The following is a 22,399-nucleotide window of genomic DNA, read 5'->3' on the forward strand; positions in this document are numbered from 1 at the left end:
GCCAGTTTGTGTCCTTGAATACAACAAGACTATGAATGGAGTTGACTGACTAGACCAAAACCTAAGCTACTATCCCTTCATCAGGAAGACAGCCAAGTGGAGCAACAAGTTTTTGGTCTATTTATTCCAAATCTCAATGTGCAACGCATTCATACTCCACAAGGCAAGGAATCCAGGTGGCAACTGTAAATGCATGTATGACTTCATTAGAGATGCGCAGATCGCGGTTTTAGCCGCGGTTGCCGCAGTTAACCGTGGTTTGGGTGGATTCGGGTCAATCAAATATAATCATTAATTAATATCGGATAAACCGCGGGTGAAATATTGCGGTAAATAAATTAATGACATCTAATATATCTATCCATAAAATAGCTAAATCTCTGCATGCTTGTGTCTGTGTGAGTGTGTGTTATTCGCCAAAGTTTGCTTTGTAAACATCTCCAAACATCTTCTCCACTGACGCTGTCAAGCCAATGCAGAATGCACAGCTCCGCACAGAAAGTATCTTAGCAACGTGAAAGCGCTATTGTCATTGGTCGTGTTTTGAGTAATGAGCCAATGAGCTGTTGAGCACACTCCCAGACAATGGCATTATAGCCAGCGTTGCCAAGTCTGTTTATTTCCTGCAACTTTTGGACAAAATTTGGCTTGTTTCTGGTTTGTTTTTGGCTTGTTTTTGTAGGTCGGCTGGCTCATTTCTCTCACTATACTTGGCAACACTGACTCGATGAGCCATGCGCTGCGCTCCCACTCTCCCAGTAAGTTACTGGCAGTAACACAGCAAAGAGACACAGGAGAACACATCATCGTCCTGTCATTTAAATTGATTCCCCGACCTTAAAATACGGGACAAAGTGTGTATCCCGTATCAGTTCAATTACGGGACACGTCTTTTAGTTTCCAACGGGACGATTCCGTATTTTAAGCGGCGCTGAACATACAGAGTCAGTGGCCCTCATTTATCAACGCAGCGTATAAACCGGCGTATATTTTTCCTTATATTCGGCCGTACACCAACGTCGAAGTCACATTTATCAACGCATCCTACACAGCTGATCCGAGCGTACACTTGGTCCCAGCGTTGATAAATGTCACGGCTGAAAACGAGCATCATTTAAATAACACGCCCTTAAATATTCTCAAAACGCCCCGACTTTACGACATGAAGACGAACCAGAATACGACCAAAGACATGAAAAGCCAATAAGAAACAGTTCCCCCCGCTGGTCTCGCCGCACACGCATCTCTCTCACACACACACGCCTCTCTCTCTCACTCTCACTCTCTCACACACACACACACACACACACACACACACACACACACACACACACACACACACACACACACACACACACACACACACACACACACACACACACACACACACACACACACACACACCTTTGTCTTTCATGTCCGTAGCGTAGCGGTACATGAGACTCGGGCGGAATGCAGTGATTCCGTGCAGCCACGTTAATATTGGAGCGTCGGGTTTATATCCTTAACCCAGCCAGGTTGTGTAGCCTACATAACTCTCTATGACATAACTCCATAACATAGGACAAGCTACTGTAAGTTTGTAGACCTCACTGTCAGTGAAAAGATGGTCGGGGCTCCCGAAAATTCGCTCACAGTGCGACCTGTTGTGAGCTTGTAGATCTGCTAATTTCAATACAGACAGATCTACAATCTTACCTGAATGACTGTTAAAGCAGTTTGTTTAAATTACTTTATAAAATTAAAATGATATATTTTCACAGCGATTATTTATTAGTGTAGATATACACATTTAGGAGTGGATTATGTGTCCAGATGCTTGTCAGACAGTCAGACAATGGTGCACCGCAGGTCTAGAATGGAATAAACGGGCGCAGCCAACGTCAACAACTGGTCTCGACCAGACGTGAGATTTCAGCCTACGGTAGGATGAAGCCCACGTCAGGATATATTGATAAATGCCAAAAGGTGCGGTGATTACGCCGTACGCTCATTATTCGGGCTGCACCGCGTTGATAAATGAGGGCCAGTATGTTTAGCGCAGCAGAGCAGCACCGGTTTAAAAAAAGAAAAAAGACGCACCGACATTCCATAGGCTAAATCAATGCATTTTGTGATCACATCGCACTACTAAGACTAAAACTAAAGGGGAATACCAGAACATAATAATAATAATTTGACATACGGAAAATGCGGTTGGTGCGGATATTTAAATTGGATAAAATAATTATTGCGGTTGGATAACGGGTGGATAATTAATTTGTACATGCGGATTCGGGTGACGTGAGAGGCCATCCGCGCATCTCTAGACTTCATCCTCAGTGTTGTCAAGTCTTGGACCGCTGTGAGATATGCCCCAGTGGAAGCAGATTTTCCCCCACCACAAGATGTCCCAGCAGACCCGCCTGTCCCCCCCCCGGCCGCCTGTCAGCAGCAGCAACAGCAGCAGCAGCAGCAGCAGCCTCACCAGCAGCCTCATCCTGCACCCCCTCCGCCCCCCCCCTGCCCGCCCCCGCCGTCCGGCGCCTCCTTCGCAGTAAATGTGCTGCTAATGTCTCTCACTGCCCCCGAGGGATCTGACTACGTGAAGCCATCTCTGTCGGTGAAAGACATCTATGCCTTCACGTACTCAGAACCCTCACGGGGACCACCTCCGCCACCGGGGGGATCCAAGGAGGTGAAAATTGGCCCTGAGGAGACATTGATGTGCTGGCCAGGCAAAACACATTATGATGATATATTGTGTCATTTTGTAATGCATTTTGTATATAACGTTGAACTTTAAAACTACTTGTATAACTTTGAACTACTTGTACTTGAAAACTTGAAAAAGTTGTACTTGAAAATGTGAAAGCCATATAAAGTGTGTTCAAATGTGTCTGCCTGAGTCGTTTCAAACATTTTCTGTAGACAGTAGACTGTTGGTTTTATATCATAGATATACAATTGCAAACTAGCAGGAACTTGTGTGTGTACAAATTAAGGGTGTCACGACACTCGATACATATCGAAATCGAACCGAAAATGACGTTCGATACAGTGTATCGAAATCAAAAGCCGTATCGCGATTCAAGGGTTAATTTAAAAAAAATACTCCCGCGCATGCGCACATCCGATTGCACGTCCGGGTGAAGCCATGCTCGAGCGAGCCGCTGTTGTGTTTTTCCGTCCATCGCTCGTCTTTTTTTCTCCCCCGTCGAAAGCACAGTGCTTACGACGGGGGAGAAAAAAAAGACGACAGGACAAACCCACACACACCACAGAGGAGTTTGTAGGAGACAGAGAGAGAAACCGCTGTAGCGTTGCGTCTTCTGTACTACTTTACATTTCACACTGGCCACTGCTGAAGCCAGCGATGATAATGATGATACACAAACGGAAGAATTGGAAAACCCTCCCGCTTCCTTTGAGTCAAAAGTCTGGCAATATTTTGGCTTCCCAGTGAATAATGATGGGCACCCGACGCGTTGTTGACAAAACGGCTACCGTTTGTCGATTATTCCACATTGATAGTTGCTCCGTCTTCTCTTTTTCCCCTCTACACCTCTCGGCCAAAAACAGAAGATCTACAAGATCACAACGCCTTGCAGCGCGAGGTGGTGTGAGCTTGTAGATCTGCTATTTTTGCCAAAAATAGCCTATCTACAAGCTCACAACGCCTCACAGCGCAGGGCGTTGTAGCTTGTAGATCTTTTTTTTCTTTTTTTTTTTTTCTTTATAATTTCGTCATTCCCGTCCGGGGCAATCAAAGAGTTAAAGCTCTTACCTGTTCAAACAATGTGAACATACTTTAAATGTTTAAGAACATGTAGCCAAATAACAGTTGTCTTTGGATAATTTTTTCTTACATGTTCAACTTTGTATTTAGATTTTATTTATAACGCTTCACAAGAATGTTAACTCATCTTAAAGAAGAATCTGAAAATGTAAATGGTAAATGGTAAATGGTGCATTTATATAGCGCTTCTATCCGAAGCACTTTACATTGATTGTGCCATTAACCCATTCACACACACATTCATACACCGATGGTGGAGGAAACCATGCAAGGCACCAACCTGCTCATCGGGAGCAATTAGGGGTTCAGCGTCTTGCTCAAGGACACTTCGGCACTAACTTTAGGGGAGCGCCCCAGCCCGGGATCAAACTGGGAACCTTGCGGTTTTCCAGTTCCCTCTACCCGGCCACTCTACCCCTGAGCCACTGCCGCCCCGTGTCAGTTGTTGTAAAGGCATAAAACCCTTTTTGTTGTCATTCTCATTTGATATTATTCAAATAAAAGGGACTTATTGAGAAACATGTGTTTTTCTTTAAAAATCAAGACAATAGCCTAAATTAATAATCATATAGCCCTCAAAGCTGAAAAAAAAAAGTTTTACAAATATATATCGTATCGAAAATCGAATCGAATCGTGACCTTAAAATCGAAAGTCGAATCGAATCGTGGATTAGGCGTATCGTGACACCCCTAATGTGTTAATAAAGAAATACATTGACCCAAAAGGAACAACAAAAGGATTTCATTGCTTACGGTATAGAACGTGTTCGGCTCGGAAAACAACGGATTCATCATGTCACTCTTCTCCTTCAGCTCAGACCTCTTCTCACTCATCAGGTCCCAGTATTCATCCTGTATTTCACACATCAACACACAATGACAGAGTGAAGCTACATCAAGTGTTACACACTACACACTACACACTGTTCCTTAACCAGAGCTGACAACTCTCACACAATGAGCGTGAGACACACGTAAATGACCCTCTTCACACACACTCACACTACACATCATATTTATCACACCGTCAAATCAGCCCAAGTGTAAAACTGTGTTAACTCATGCACCACTGAGACATCCACTTCTGCCGGTATTTGAGCGATAAAGTGAATTAAATTATTGTATCTGAAGTATCCCCACCCGTTAACTGTAGTGAAAAGCATAAACATTAGGTGTGTGTGTGTGTGTGTGTGTGTGTGTGTGTGTGTGTGTGTGTGTGTGTGTGTGTCTTGTATGAAGGACGGTGAACACATTTACTCTCGTGTCATTCCATTGATCATTACAGTGATATTCCCAGATGTCGCCGAGAGGAGGATCAACAACATAGATCGTAAGATGAACTAATGTTCTATAATCTACACATCCAAAATGTTAGCTGCCGGGTGTACGCTGGAATTTTCTCTGTCCGGTCAAGTTTTTAACGTTAGTTTTTATTTACTGAATTTGACAAACGTCGAATTATTTAGAACTCCTCTGTGTGTCATGCTGCACTGCCAAGAGCAGGCAGTTAAAAGGGGGAGGGACCTTAGGATACATGCGTGTACAAAAAGAACAGATCTTAAGACGTGTTGTTAGCTTGTAGATCTGTTCTACAAGCTAACAAGAGAGAGAGTGAGAGTATATTGCTGAGGTGAGTGATTAAAGGGATTTGACCATTTAGAATAATTTGTGCAGTCTGTCTTGACTTTATAGCTATCAGACTTTTATGGAAATCAATGTGAATACTTAATAGGAAACATATGGTGCAAAACATCAGTCAAGGTGAACCATATGACCAATAGGAGAGTAAGAGTCACCATCTCTACACAGGCTGTTACACTGACTCCTACTGTCACTATATTTATTATGACTGTGAATACACTCCAGTCATTCCCACATACAGTTTACACATTATACTCCATTTGATACCTAAGTGATACATTCTAGTTAAATGCATGCAATCATAAAGATATATTAATGAGTGGTTATTATTAAAGATGGCTCTTTAATTGCTTCAGTCATCAAATCAATGTCTCTGTTTAGCTTGTTGATGGATGAAATTAAAACATTTACCCATAATGTTCCCATGTTAGTAAAGCCTGTTAAAGTAACAAACTCCCTGTTAAAATGCCCCAGAATACAGGACATTATATCTGCTCTGTTAAAAAGACCCCCCACCAAAATGATCACACCCACACTATTAATCTACACCTACCACCAGTTTCTGCCTTAACCCATTAGGACCGGGAACGCATCTCTGTCACTGTCAACAAGCTCATAGCGCGGCACTACAAAATTGCTATCGTGAAAATGTGTGCAAATCTTTGAATATGTATTTTTTAAAGCGAGTATGTGTAACTCTTTGCTTCTGGGGGGTCCCTGGAACAAAATATTTTACAAATGTTGAATATATTTTCAAAGATTTGCACAAATCTTCTCGATTTAAAAAAAATAGCAGATCTACAAGCTCACTCGCTGCCGGGCTATGAGCTTGTATATCTGCTATTTTTGAAAAGCCAAAGAAATCTAAAAATGACACAGATGCGTTACATCATTTGTAAAATGATAGCACACCCCCCCCCAGTGCAACATACCAGCTGTACCTGGTTGGGGGATTACAACTGGTGTGTTGCACTGGGTGCAACATTAAGTACAACAATGAATACAAAAACACATTTGGCGTGCGGTGGTGACTCTATGGGTCGATAAAATAATTATAATAATAATAATAATAATATTTGCTGCACACACCACCAAATCTCACTCCAAGGTTTTCAGAAAATAAAAACAAAAGGCTGGACAGATGGTCACAGTGGTGTAAAGTAACTAAGTACATTTACTCAATTAATGTACTTAATTACAATTTTGAGGTACTTTTACTAAGTAATTCTTAGGACTATTTCCAATTTCCATTGCTTTTACTTCTACTCCACTACATCTTAGAGGCAAATATTGTACTTTTACTCCACTACAATTATTTGAAAACTTTAGTTACTAGTTACTTTGTATATTTTTATTATAATTACAAAACATTAACCTCTTCAGCCCTATATACATTTGGCCATTTGAAAATAGCCGATCTATAAGCTCACAATGCATCGCGATGTGACACATTGTGAGCTTGTAGATCTGCTATTTTAAAAAGATTTTAATACTTTTTAGACATAATGATAACTTGTGTAAGGAGACATTCTGTATAATGAGTACTTTTACTTTTAGTACTTTAAGTATATTTTGATGCCAATACTTTTGTACTTTTACTCAAGTACATTTTGAATTCCGGACTTTTACTTGTAACAGAGTATTTCTATATTGCAGTATTGATACTTTTACTTAAGTAAAACATTAGAGTACTTTTTCCACCACTGGGTATAAGAGAACAGTTTAATGTAAGTAGAACACTGTTAACCTCATGAACCCTAGCTTCACTATTCTGGGGAAAACAAGTCCACAACTCTCTTCTATGATGAAATGGGGCATTAAGTTATGGGGGGGGGGGTGAAACGTGGAGATACAAGGTTTCTGCCCGACAACAACGATAATTAAACCTTTATACATACTGTAGTTGAACGGGATCCCCCAGGGCTCTGAACTAGGCCCGATGCTTTATTCTCTCTCACCAAATATTTGCCTAAAATAGCCGATCTAAAAGCTCACAACGGGTTGCATTGTGATGTATTGTAGGCTTGTAGATCGGCTATTTTCTGTTCACCTCAGAATAAGGACGCTAGGGTTCATGTGGTTACCTGGCATCCCTACTTTAGACAGATTTTTGTTTATTGTTTAGTTTTTTATTTAACTGAATGATGAACAATTAAATCTTACACGCTACATTGTAGTTCATGTATTCATTAGAACATGTAAATAAATGTCATGGAGAGAATATTAGATTCTTACCTCACTGTTAGCTGACTCATATATGTTCCTCTCTGTGTTCTGAGCATCAGTCACCAGGTTAATAACGTCCTCAGCTGGGTCTAATGTTAACACGTCCTCTACACTGCTCACCAACACACAGAGAATGAAAGAGACAAAGTCAGACATCAGATTAAATCATCATATAATAAGTGATAATAGTTCAGCTGATCTGGGGTCTAGAAGATGGTGAGAACACATTGTATTGGTTCTGCTTTCTGTGTGATGAACACTCACAGACTGCGGACAGAGTAGTCACGGTAGCTCTGTGTGATGCCTTTATGCCAAGACTTCATCATGTATGCTGCAGAGAGAGGTAGGGCTGTGAGGGAGGCCCAGCTGAGAGAAAGACAATGATAGAAAAAACACAGAGACATAGAAAGAGGAGGGAGAAACAATGAGGAACACATTATTATTATTATGATATTATGACACCTCCTCCTCCTCCTCCTCCTCCTCCTCCTCCTCCTATCATCATCATCATCATCCTCCTCCTCCTTCTGCTCATCCTCCTCCTCCTCCTTCAGAGAAATGTTCACAAAGAAAGAAAGAAAGAAAGAAAGAAAGAAAGAAAGAAAGAAAGAAAGAAAACAGACAGAAAGCCAACGTTACCTTGAGGATAAGATCTTTGTCACTCTGCAGGATGAGGTTCTGCATCTTAAATCCTTAGCAGTGTTCCTGTAGCCACAGCCTCTACATGTCCATTCTTCATCATCAGTGGTTGGTTTTGCTGGTCTTTTTGTCCTGACAAACAGACAAAGACAAGAGTCAAGTTATTTGTGTATAAATTACTTTACTTCATATTTAATAATAATGAAATCATTAAAATGATGATGACACGTGGAAACCGACATATGATCTACAAGCTCATTCAGTGTGATCCAAAACACATGCGGGGGGGGGGGGGGCTCTATAACATCTATAACAGTGTTGACCAGAGACCAGGTTGTATAATATATCTGATTCACATACTGTGTGTGTGAAGGTCCAGGTTCAGGAGGTTTTTCTTTAGACCGGTCACTCTTCATAGACACAGAGCTGGATGTTGGAGACTCTGGTCTGTGGTGAAGACTTTTGGTAAAGGTAAACCCAGGAGGTACAGGTAGAGACAGGTCACTCTTCATAGACACACGGCTGGATGTTGGAGACTCTGGTCTGTCAGATCCCTCCTCCTCTCTCTCCACAGACTCACTTGCACCCATCTTTAGGTCTTTATTAAACCTGTCAACGTTACAGTCAATGAAATACATTAGGAAACAGGAAATGATGAATACATGTGAACAAGATATGAGTGACATCATGACCATTGAAGCTGAAAAAAAATAAACATATAATTTGTCTTTTTCAAACAGTAGACTAGTATTACAGTATGTTATACTGGTATGTAGTTACACTCATGTAATAACCGTGTTCTAATATAATCTTCTAGTTATGTCATAGAAGATCATACCCCAAAAAGTCACATAAAGCCGCTTTCCCTATAGCATGGGTTTTCAACAGGGGGTCCGGGACCCCTAGGGGGTCCTCATAGTTACTACAGGGGGGGGCATATCTTTGTGTGATAGGAACTTTTTCATTTATTTTTAAATATGTTTTTACATTAACCACTTGAACCCCAGCATCCCTATTCTAGGGGGGAACATTCTGTGAAGATAGCCGATCTATAAGCTTGTAACTCACTGCCACGTGTCGTGAGCTTGTAGATCTGCTATTTTTGGTGAGGAGGTTTGGAATAGAGGGAAAAAAGAGCAGACCAAGTACAGAGACAAAGGTCAAGTTTACTATTAAGTATTGAGGGTTTAAGTGTTTAAATGTCTGAAAATACACATTAACATGAATCCAACATATTAATATAAAAGGTAATGTGTAAACAAACTAAACCATTATTAACACAATACTGATGATAGATCTGTCAACAAGTCTATGAAACTATCTATGAAATCTATGAAGAACTTTAATCTGCAACACAAGATACAAACTAGTTGTAATTATTATGGTTTAATGTCCTGCTCTGACTTCTAAAACACACACACACACACACAAAAAAAACAAAAAAAAACAAAATAAAAACACAAAAAAACAAACACACACACAACACACACACAAAAAAGAAAAAGAAAAAACACACACACACAAACTAGTTGTAATTATAATGGTTTAACGTCCTGCTCTGACTTCTAAAACACACACACACACACACACACACACACACACACACACACACACACACACACACACACACACACACACACACACACACACACACACACACACACACACACACACACACACACACACAGGGTGCCCAGCTAAATGATTTAATAATGTAGCATCATCAGTTTAACTATAGTTACACTACACCAGCTATTTTAAAATAGCAGATCTACAAGCTCATAACACATTGCATAGCGATGCGCTGTGAGCTTGCACATCGGCTATTTCCAGATAGCCGATGTATAATATTAGTGGTTAGATTATTTTGATGCTAATATCAATTTATTTAGCTGCCCCCTGCTAAATAAATTCAAATGCTAAATAATATGTTATCTTCAAAATCATTCAAAGAATACCTAACATAAGTATAACTAAATGCATTTGAAATTAAATAAAAATGTTACTTTTCAGGATTCTAATTCAAAAAGTAGCAAAGAAGAAAATCAGGATTCCAATGACAAAAACATTGCATAAAATAGTCAATCTACAAGCTCAAAACTTGTAGATTGGCTATTTTTGCTACTATTGTGTGACATAGAATGACAAAGTACGGCATTAATTTACGAAAAAAAGTTAAAATACAGAGATAGGTGTCTGCCCTCTGACAGTATATTATAAATGTGTCCCTCTGGAGTGAGTGTGTAAATATAGTGGCCCTCTACATCATCAAAGTTGCATCATCCATGACTTAGATATTCTCTCATCTTATAGTGGAATCAGTCATGGTGACTGAGAACCACTAGATCTGATACATAAAGATGCAACAGCCCTACAAGCTTAGCCTGGTTATCAGACAGAAGCTGCGTGGGGCTTCAGTCTGACATTGGCTGCAGTGTCCGCGATTACCAGAGGGAGGGGATTCGAATTTCCCTAAACCAATCACAAGAGATTCACGATTCCGCCTACATCTGACGTCATCGTACAGCTTGTTTTAGCAGATATTCACTGATTGGCTTGTCGTTAGCCCACTCCCACCTCCGACTCTGATTTGTCAGGTATCTCTTCGATCGCGAAAAGCCATAGGCTGACATTATAATGCCAGACCAAGAGGAACTCACTCAGAGAGTGGGCGGGGTCTATGGGCTGGAACCAGGCTATACTACAAGCTACAACAACAGACTATCAACACAATAAATACATCCAAGAGCCAATAGCAAAATAATAAACAAGGTAAATAGTCACCAGTGGTGTGAAGTAACGAAGTACATCTACTCAAGTACTGTACTTAGGCTAAGTAAAATGTTGAGGTACTTTTACTTCACTGGAGTATATCCAATTGTCAATACTTTTACTTCTACTCCACTACATCTCAGAGGTAAATATACACTATAAAACATACATTAAGGGCGCGCTCTTTTATTTTACCTCTGGGGCAGAATCTGCCAATGCTTTGTCAATGTAAATGCATGGATTCTTGGAAAAAATCTGCAAGACCATGAATCCACACATTTGCATTGACAAAGCATTGGCAGATTCTGCCCCAGAGGTAAAATAAAAGTGCGGTGGGAGCGCGCCCTAAAGGAGGAGTTCACCCCAAAAATTACTGATTTTCTATCAATTACACACCCCATAAAGCCTTGATTGCATGGATTTATTTTTGTTTTTGTGGCATTCCTAAGACAATAATTTGATGACCGTGTGTATTTCCGGTAGGAGACACAAAGAATCTACTTTGTGTCTCCAACCGGATACATTAGCCGGTAGGAGACGGGAATCAAATTATTAGCTTAGGAATGCCACAAAAACAAAAAATAATCCATGGATTTCAGGCTTATAGGGTGTGCAATTGATAGAAAATAAGACATTTTTTGGGTGAACTCCTCCTTTAACCACTTTAGCCCTATATGTTATACATTTGAACAGATCTACAAGCTCACAACGCGTCGCATCGCGACAAGTTGTGAGCTTGTAGATCTGCTATTTTCAAATATTTTAGTACTTTTACTTTTGGTACTTTAAAGGGTCTACACCATGAATTTTAACTTTTTCTTCATTTTTGTGTGTTTTTGGTCTCCCCCACCTCTCTTCTGTTCCAACAAATACCCGACTTCGAGCATGCAGGCTTTCATAGGCTATCTGTGTTTTTTATGTAAATTGGTCTGAAAACAGTCCGTCAGATTTGTTCCCCCACCCTACGTCACGTCTGGGAACAATTCCTCCCGTTTTTCAGTTCTAACCAAAAAAAAAAATCTAAAAAAAATCATTTTTATTTTTTTTACTTTTTCCACACAGAACCAGGACATAACATGCATACAAACTGGCTCAATAGCGCCCCGTGCCAAACAGGACAATGTGGTATTGCAGGTGAAAGTGCTTTATAAGCCAGAGAGAAGTTAGTTGGAATGAGTATATCTGAGGCTTGATTTAGGCTCAAACCTTTTGAAAAACGTTTGAGGGACATAAACAATATGATATCAAATATTATTATTATTTTTTAAATTCATGGTGTAGCTCCTTTAAAGGGATATTTCACTTTCAAAAAAACTTTGGGTCATTTGATCTTCTACTCAGGCTTGAACCCCCAGACAGTTTATAAGTTGCTTGATTCATTATTTAGATATTTGACATTCATTTTATCAGACACGCCCCCTTCCTGTACAAACCCATTATAACTTCAAATTCATTTTTAACATGTTATATTCAAATCAAAAACACCCGTCCTTGGTTCTGGTGACTCACCGTGCCCTCCTAATACGCGAGGGGGGGGCGTGTTTTTTGGATTACGTTTTTCACATATTTTAAATATCTTTTTTGAAAGTTAAAAAAATTAAATACGATAAAAAAAAAATGTTTTTTTAAAATTAAAAAAGTAATCGAAAAAACACGCCCCCCTCGCGTATTAGGAGGGCAGGGTGAGTCACCAGAACCAAGGACGGGTGTTTTTGATGAATCTAACATGTTTAAAATGGAGTTTTAAGTTATAATGGGTTTGTATAGGAAGGGGGTGTGTCTGATAAAATGAATATCAAATATCTAAATATAATGAATCAAGCAACTTAAGAATGGTACATTTTGATACCAATATCTTTTGTATTTTACTCAAGTATATTTTGAATTCCAGACTTTTACTTGTAACAGAGTACTTCTATATTGCAGTATTGATACATAAGTAAAACATTTGAGTACTTTATCCACCACTGATAGTCACGTAGTGTAGAGAATGGAGTAGGCATTGTTGTCAGTGGTGGAAAAAGTACTCAAATGTTTTACATAAGTAAAAGTATCAATACTGCAATACAGAAATACTACGTTACAAGTAAAAGTCCGGCGATCAAAATTTAATTGAGTAAAAGTTAAACAGTATTGGCATAAACATATACTTAAAGTACCAAAAGTAAAAGTACTCGTTATGCAGAATGTCCCATTTCACCATTTCACAAGTTATCATGTCTAAAATGTATAAAAATGTATGAAAATAGCAGATCTACAAGCTCACAACGTGTCGCATTGTGATGCATTGTGAGCTTAGATCTGCTATTTTCAGATAGCCAAAGTTTAAATAGGGGTGAAGTGGTAAACATATGTTTTGCAATAATAATCAAAATCTACAAAGTAACTAGTAACTAACATTTTCAAATAATTGTAGTGGAGTAAAAAGTACAATATTTGCCTCTGAGATGTAGTGGAGTAGGAGTAAAAGTATTGAAATTTGGAAATACTCCAGAAAAGTAAAAGTACTTAAAATGTTTACCTAAGTACAGTAGCCTACTTAAGTAAATGTACTTAGTTACTTTACACCACTGATTGTTGTCAAGCTTACGCACATGAGAGACAGTTTAAATTGTTGCAAGTTAACACTTTTCACAGACTAGATACAAAGACACCAAGCCTTAAAGGGATAGTTCACCCAAAATGACTTTATCTCTATCTATTCGTCACCCCATGGAGACTTGAATTCATGGACATGTTTTAGTTTGTGTCTCATTCCTAAGACAATAATTTGATGACCAGCAGTGGTTCCAGTATAGGAGACACAACAAGTCTCCTTTGTGTCTCCTGACTAATCCATAAAGAAAAGGTATTTTTGGGGTGAACTATCCCTTTAGGGCGCGCTCCCACCGCACTTTTATTTTACCTCTGGGGCGGAATCTGCCAATGCTTTGTCAATGTAAATGCGTGGATTCTTGGAAGAGACCATGAATCCACGCATTTGCATTGACAAAGCATTGGCAGATTCCGCCCCAGAGGTAGCTGTAGAATACAACCCTCGTCGTACGTCTTTACGTATCGTACGTATCGTACCTTCACTGAAATACTCCAGTGAAGTAAAAGTACCTCAAAATTGTACTTAAGTACAGTACATAAGTAAATGTACTTAGTTACTCTCCACTGCCCAGAGGGAAAATAAAAGTGCGGTGGGAGCGCGCCCTCAAGACACAAACAAAGCCCAAACATATAAAGATGACAAACACAAAGCTCTGAACACAAGTCTCTCACCTCTCGGGGTTGAGTGGCCGGTAGAGCAGCCCACGGATGGTCAACCGTGAGGTTCCCGGTTCGATTTCCTCCTCCAATCGCTGTGTGAATGTGTGTGTGTGTGTGTGTGTGTGTGTGCGTTAAAGCCAAGACAACAGGCTCGCCGATTGGTCGGTTCATAGACTGTCCCATGACAAAACAGCCTACCGATTAGCCAGTCCCCTCCCCCCGCCTCTCACACACACACACACACACACACACACACACACACACACACACACACACACACACACACACACACACACACACACACACACACACATACACACACACACACACACACGCGCACACACACACACACACACACACACACACACACACACACACACACACACACACACACACACACACGCACGCACACGCGCACGCGCACACGCACACGCGCGCACACGCACGCACCCGCACACACACACACACACACACCCACACACACACACACACACACACACACACACACACACACACACACACTATTATTAGTAGTATTATTATTATTAGGAAACAATGAAACAAAAGAAAAGAGAGGCTTATTAGTGCAGAAGAGAGAGAAAAATAAGTAACCACATGAACTACAAGCATAACTCGGCTTGTCAAAGTGACGTCATGCATATGCTAATTCATCATGGTCTTCACTGACCAGTCCTTACACTAGCAACACCACATGCAAACAAAGTGTAACTCCACCTGTCTATGGACATTGTGACTCATGAAAGTGAAGCTACTGTAACCATTACACTACACTATATATAGTATACAGTGTATACTATTAGTATACAGTGTAGTGTGTGTGTGTGTGTGTGTGTGTGTGGGGGGGGGGGGGGGGGGGGGGGGCAGTGTCGTTAAGTCCACCGTATAATTTGCATGCCACAGGGTTAAAGGGATATTTCACTTTCAAAAAAACTTTTGGTCATTTTATGGTCTACTCAGGCTTTAGTGAGCCCTCCAGGCCGTTTTTAAGTTGCTTTATTCAGTATTTAGATATTTGATATTCATTTTACCAGCCACGCCCCCTTCCTATACAAACCCATTATAACTTAAAACTACATTTTTAACCTGTTTAACCATCAAAAACACCCGTCCTTGGTTCTGGTGACTCACCCTGCCCTCCTAATGCGTGAGGGGGCCGTGTTTTTTTTATTACTTTTTTCATTTATTTTTAATATATATTTTTTGTATTTAATTTTTTCATTTTCCCAAAAAAAATATTAAAAATCAATGAAAAAAGTAATAAAAAAAACACGGCCCCCTCACACATTAGGAGGGCAGGATGAGTCACCAGAACCAAGGACGGGTATTTTTGATGGTTAAACAGGTTAAAAATGTAGTTTTAAGTTATAATGGGTTTGTATAGGAAGGGGGCGTGGCTGGTAAAATGAATATCAAATATCTAAATACTGAATAAAGCAACTTAAAAACAGTCTGGAGGGCTCACTAAAGCCTGAGTAGACCATAAAATGACCAAAAGTTTTTTTGAAAGTGAAATATCCCTTTAAGGAGACCTCTCACGTTACAAGATGATCAGGTTCTGAAACAACCCTCCAGAGTATCGTGTGTGTGTGTGTGTGTGTGTGTGTGTGTGTATGTGTGTGCGTGTGTGTGTGGGGGGGGGGGGGGGGGAGGAGTTACACCCCTAGGGGGGTCACTCCCTGGGGGGGGGGGGGGGGTTACACCCCTGGTGTAAAACAGCATTCCTGACAGACAAAGAAGGCTATCAGTAGGTCTATATATGGTAATACTTACATGTATCTCTGCCAGACGAAGATATTTGACAGATTATAGTTTTTCCTTGATGACATCAAAGCACATTAATGACAAGTATTGCATCACAAGCAGACAGTGGTGTAAAGTAACTAAGTACATTTACTCAATCACTGTACTTAAGTAAAAATTTGAGGTACTTTTCCTCCGACAGCGCAGCGCTCCGACGTTTCCAATACTAAACCCGAACCAAACCCGCACCCTAACCCTAACCGCACGCGGATGCCACATAGTCGGAGAAAAGGTCTGTCGGATTAACGCATGCCTCCCCCCACCCAGTGCCTCTTATCTCCATATTCTAACTTGTTTGTTTTTTTTCTCGTAAATTGATACCCCTACTTGATCACACTACAGCATCACACAAAAGTATCAAAAGTAGCAGATCTACAAGCTGGTTTCGAGCTTGTAGATCTGCTACTTTTGCTGAATTTGAACCCTGCAAAGTAAGGTCTAGGCCTAGGAGGTTCTGTTTTGAATCTTGTCTTTAAAATATATATTTTTTAAAATATAAAAATATAGATGAATAATTAATTTATATGTTTAGATTTCTTTTGAAATGGTAAAATATTGTTTGTTATGAAATCATGTATAAATGTTTGTAAAATAAATCATGTATCATTCTTGGTACCGCCCCTGATCACCAGGTGGGGCTGATAGACAATTCATCCACACATTTCTGTATATAAAGATTTCATTTCCTGTTTCTTATTACCAAATTGTTAATTAAGGAAGATCCACCATGCCAAGTGGAGCCACCAGAGGCGACATAGTACACACATCTTACAAATGGTCTACTAAGTAGGCGTGGTTGTCTTCTCCCCCGACCATCCCACCACCCTCCCCCTCCCCTCTCCCTGGCTGACAACATCATGAGGATGTGTATTTGTGTATTTTCTTCATTAAAGAAAATAAATGCTTTACACGTGTTTGAAAGTAAACTGTTATTGGCAAAGATACTTTAAAGAAACCCATAAAATTCCCCCCACAAACACACACACACACGTATTATTCAGTCTTATTCTAGATATAATCCTGTTTCTGCTCAACATTGTAACAGTGCCTTTTATTTATAAGATATGTATTTTACCACTATAGACCATACATGGGCAACTGGCTTCACTTAATGTGGCCCGCAGGTTAATATCAGAATAGTGATATATTATTTATTTCAGCTGTTATGATTCCTAACATGCAAACTATGACCCGCTTTAATTACTTCAGTCTATATTGGTAGCTTAATGACTAGTATTAACATTCTATTGTCTTTTTTAGGGCCAATGTATTTGTATCTAAGTTCATAAAGTTAACATAAGTATAACTAAATGCATTTGAAATTAAATAAAATATGTTACTTTTCAGGATTCCAATTCAAAAACAGCAAAGAAAATTATCAGGATTCCAATAAAAAAAATAGCAGATCTACAAGCTCAAAATGCGTCGCGCTGCGACGCATTTTGAGCTTGTAGATCTGTTATTTTTGATACTTTTGTGTGACATAGAATGGCGAAGTATGGCATTAATTTACAAAAAAGTTAAAATACAGATATGAGAGGTGCCTGCCCTGACAGTGAGTGTGGAAATATAGAGTTCCTCTACATCAAAGTTGCATCACCCCTGCTATAGACTATAGTGTGTTTAGCATGAATGTTTAGCAAAATGTCATGATTCCCAAAGCATACCCCATCAACTAAGACAGTTAATAATGGAAAACGATATTATTGAGCATTGGAACACACATTTCATTACATTTTTAATGTGTCCATAGTGATTTCATGTACTACATTCACATATAGAATCTCATTAATCAGTTTTTAGAGGATCTTATGGGGACAGAGTATATAGTTAAAATAAGGGACAGCGCCCTCTGTGCCTCGTCCGTCAGACTGCAGATGGACTCTTCAGTTATCTTCCCAGATCTCGCGAGAGTGTGTTGATGGGACAGAGAAAGGTCGATAACAAAGTAGATTTTCTCCTGATTTGTGTAAAAAAAAAAAAAGGCATTTTAGTATGAAAACCTAAATACTGTGTGTTTTGTGACGATCAGGTCCAATATTTAGTTCAGTGACCGTGGAGCTAATAAATGGTTCAAAAGCTGGAACAACATATTTTGAGATGGGGGTCCGCGGCCAAAATTTTGTGGGTCCTTGACATGGAAAAGTTGGTGCACCACTGATATAGCAACACACTGTTAGGATTTAGAAAACATTTTTAAATATGTATTTGGCCGCGGACCCCCAGCTCAACATGTTTTGTTCCAGGGACCCCCATCTCAAAATGTTTTGTTCCAGGGACCCCCCCAGAAGCAAAGATTTGAGTAACAAATGTTTGCTTTAAAAAAAAATATATATATATTCAAAGACTTGCACACATTTTCACGATTAAAAAAAATAAATAGCAGATCTACAAGCTCATAGCGCGGCACTTGCTATGAGCTTGTATCTACTACTGCTATGATCTACTATTTTTGAATAGCCAAATCAATCTAAAAATGACACACAGATGTGTTCCTGGTTAAAGAAAAGACCTCTCTCTCTCTCTCTCTCTCTCTCTCTCTCTCTCTCTCTCTCTCTCTCTCTCTCTCTCTCTCTCTCTATACAAGGTCTACTAAACTGGAAGGCTCATTAAAGCACTGAGCTTGTTTAAAATGAGATCCCCATGCACACAAATCATGATGACATATAAGAGACAGACAGATATACACACTACTATACAGAACGCCATACAATCAGTTTACAGTAAGTAATGTCCCCTACCCCTGAGTGTATAACAGTAAACCAGTGGTGGGGAAAGTACTCAAATGTTTTACTTATGTAAAAGTATCAATACTGCAATGTAGAAGTACTCCGTTACAAGCAATAGTCCGGAATTCAAAATGTACTTGAGTAAAAGTATAAAAGTATTGGTGTCCAAATGTACTTAAAGTACCAAAAGTAAAAGTACTAAAATGTTTGAAAATAGCAGATCTACAAGCTCACAACGCGTCGCGATGCGACAGGTTGTGAGCTTGTAGATTGGCTATTTTCAAATAGCCTAGGTATAACTAAAGTGGTAGACGTATGTTTTATAATGTAATAATCAATGTCTGCAAAGTCACTAGTAACTAAAGTTTTCAAATAATTGTGGTGGAGTAAAAGTACAATAGTTGCCTCTGAGATGTAGTGGAGTAGAAGTAAAAGTATTGAAAATTGGAAACTACTCCAGTGAAGTAAAAGCACCTCAAAATTGTACTTAAGTGCAGTGCTTCATTAAATGTAATTAGTTACTTTACACCACTGACAGTATGTGTAACTATGAGCTGAGTGTAGCAGTGAGTATCCAGAGCAGTAGAGGCAAAGCGCTCAGCCTCAGGGCGCTGGCTGAGTTGCAGCAGTTCCCCTCACAGCAGGTCGGGCCTTCAGTGAACGTGGCCAGGCTGGCCAGAGGAGGGAAGACGGACAGCAGGGCCGACGAACCACAGAAGTTGGACGAAACGCAGCCAAACGCCTTCCGGGTCGGATTGGTCGACGCTATAGAGATGAAAAAATAAATACAAAATAAATACATTGGTTGACATTGGCACTGTTTTTTAATAATAATATATACGATGTATGAAGCGTTTTTCTAGATACTCAAAGTCGCTTCACAAAATAGCAGCACAAATAAAAACAACTTTATTAGGAAAAAATAGTTAAAAGGTTAAAAACTAGAAGTAAAGGTAAAAAGACAAAAAGAAAGGGGGATTATGATTAGGTAGGGAATGCAACTACCTGAGAAGGTGGGTTTTGAGTTGCTTTTAACCCATTAAAACCTGGAACGCATCTGTGTAATCCATTACTTTATACTTTCGCTATTAAAAAAATAGCAGATCTACAAGCTCATAGCGCTATGAGCTTGTAGATCTGCTATTTTTGAATAGCCAAAGAAATGTTAAAATGACACAGATGATACATCTAAGTTACAATATTATATATATATAAAGTTAACATAAGTATAACTAAATGCATTTGAAATGAAATAAAAATGTTACTTATCAACAAAAAAAAAATCTGGATTCAAATGCAAAAGTAGCCAAAATAGCAGATCTACAAGCTCAACACGCGTCGCACTGCGGCGCGGTTTGAGCTTGTAGATCTGCTATTTTGGCTACTTTTGCGTGACATAGGATGGCGAAGTACCGCATACATTTATGAAAAAAGTTAAAATACGGAGATAAGAGTCGTCTGCCCGACAGTATATGCAATGTGTAGATATAGTGTTCCTCTAGCTCCATTACGAACCTCTCACTCCGCTCTACAGCTCCGAGATGAGGTTCCAGCGCGAGCTCTACCGCAATCGGTGGGTCCGTGGTTTGCCCTTTTCTCCACATCGAATCCAAAAACTAATGGTAGTTTCCAAACTGTACAGATGTTTAAGGTATGGTCCGGAACCCTAACTTCTCGGTCTTTAATCAGCCTGTGGCCATGTTTCACATTCAACCCGGGGGAAAAAAAAAACCTACGTCCGGTGCCAGTATACTGCTCCCGGTTCGACTACAATGTGAAACATGGCCACAGGCTGACTACATTTAAACGGTTGTTTCCTGTCCAGAGCAAAAAAGTGAGGGTTCCTGACCATGCCTCAAACATCTCTACGGTTTGGATACGATGTGGAGAAAAGGGTAAACCACGGACCCTTTGAGGCCGTTCCACCGATCCCGGTAGAGCTCACAGTGAACCTCATCTCAGAGCTGTAGAGCGGAGTGAGAGGTTCGTAACGGGGCTACAGATATTATAGACTAGTCGTGCCATTAACACAGATAGATAGATAGATAGATAGATAGATAGATAGATAGATAGATAGATAGATAGATAGATAGATAGATAGATAGATAGATAGATAGATAGATAGAGGCAGGCAGGCAGGCAGACAGACAGACAGACAGACAGACAGACAGACTCACCAGTGCCATTGACACAGCGGTCTTGCAGGCCCACACAGTCTAAAGACACGTTACAGGCGGTTGCAGACATGACATCACAGGTGAAACACTTCAGCCCATTGGTTGACTGCTGAGAAGCACTAGGAACTGACATGAAGCAACGCATCAAAACATAATATTATAACATTTAATGTTATTGCAACGTTTAAACTTGTCTTATATCTTAATATTAAACATGATCATTATTTTATCAATACTTTTGATTAAAATTAATTAATTACATGACAGTTTGATTGGAAAAAAACATTACATTTTAAGATCAAAATCATTTATTTTAGATTGAGATTATTGAAGGATTCTTTGATTTGGATCATAGTCAATTTAGATTATCTAGAGTTATATGTATAGCCATGAATCCACTAAATTATAGGTTTAAAATCAATCCGTTAACAACACAGCCGTCTGTGCCTTGACTTCTGTGCCCTGACTGCGCTCCCCACCTGGCCCCCCGCCCGGCCCCCGCCCGGAGGAGGCAAGGACCCCCTAGCTGAGAGAGAGATGAAGCAGGGACCCCCTACTCTATATTGTATAACATTGTTTCAGATTAAAGTTTTTTTTTTACTTAGTCTGCTATTTTTTCCCTCTACGCCTCTTTGCCAAAAATAGCCGATCTACAAGCTCTCAACGCCAAGCAGCGGGAGTCGTTGAGAGCTTAGATCTGCTATTTTCGGCTAATGTTCCCCTCAGAAAAGGAATTCTAGGGTTCAAGTGGTTAATGTAAAATAAATAAATCCTATCACACAAAGATTTGGCGGGCCCCCTATAGTAGCTCTGAGGACCGGACCCCCTGATGAAGACCCCTGGCCTAGAACCATAGCCGAGCTAAAACCCATTTTAAAGGGATATTTCACTTTCAAAAAAACGTTGGGTCTTTTACCGTCTACTAAGGCTTTAGTGACCCCCCCCCCCCGACAGTTTTTAAGTTGCTTGATTCAGTATTTAGATATTTGATATTCACGCCCCCTTCCTATACAAACCCATTTTAACTTCAAACTCCATGTTAGATTCATCAAAAACACCCGTCCTTGGTTTTTGGTGACTCACCCTGCCCTCCTAATATGCGAGGGGGCCGTGTTTTTCTCGATAATTTCTTTCACTTATTTATAGATTTTTTTTAATTGTATTTCATTGTTTTCATTTTCCTTTTTAATCTATCTATTTTGATTTAATAATATAATTTAATTTTAATTTAAATTGGACCCTAATAACGGGTCCATTTGGTTCCATTTGACTCTCAGAGTTACAGACCTGTTTGGTTCCATTTGTACACTCTCAGAGTTACAGACCCATAAGGGTCCATTTGGTTCCTATAAATCATTTAG

General features: G+C 39.8%; 2 protein-coding genes across 4 annotated transcripts in view; both read right to left on the reverse strand.

The window, feature by feature from the left end:
- LOC311038625 (uncharacterized protein) overlaps positions 1-8,796 on the reverse strand; it is a gene marked incomplete at both ends in the record, with an annotated part of 30,524 nt that extends 21,728 nt beyond the window's left edge. The window contains 5 exons of the mRNA XM_084048197.1: positions 4,532-4,630; positions 7,655-7,757; positions 7,910-8,011; positions 8,285-8,416; positions 8,645-8,796. Of these exons, the coding sequence (XP_083904323.1) occupies positions 4,532-4,630; positions 7,655-7,757; positions 7,910-8,011; positions 8,285-8,416; positions 8,645-8,796 (588 nt within the window). The remainder of the gene's footprint in view (positions 1-4,531; positions 4,631-7,654; positions 7,758-7,909; positions 8,012-8,284; positions 8,417-8,644) is intronic.
- Positions 1-22,399, reverse strand: part of LOC311039299 (uncharacterized protein) — a 120,791-nt gene that overhangs the window by 93,462 nt on the left and 4,930 nt on the right. The window contains exons 4-6 of one of the 3 annotated variants that reach the window (XM_084049074.1): positions 21,039-21,164; positions 19,398-19,626; positions 17,836-18,092 (exon numbers count right to left, since the gene is read on the reverse strand). In XM_084049074.1, the coding sequence (XP_083905200.1) occupies positions 19,409-19,626; positions 21,039-21,164 (344 nt within the window). In that variant the 3' untranslated portion in view covers positions 17,836-18,092; positions 19,398-19,408. Of the gene's footprint in view, positions 1-17,835; positions 19,627-21,038; positions 21,165-22,399 lie in introns of those variants that run through there. The other 2 variants (XM_084049073.1, XM_084049072.1) reach the window with 2 other exon arrangements.

The sequence above is a fragment of the Gymnoscopelus microlampas genome, assembly GCF_963454915.1.
Source record: "Gymnoscopelus microlampas genome assembly, chromosome: 22".
Lineage (NCBI taxonomy): Eukaryota > Metazoa > Chordata > Actinopteri > Myctophiformes > Myctophidae > Gymnoscopelus > Gymnoscopelus microlampas.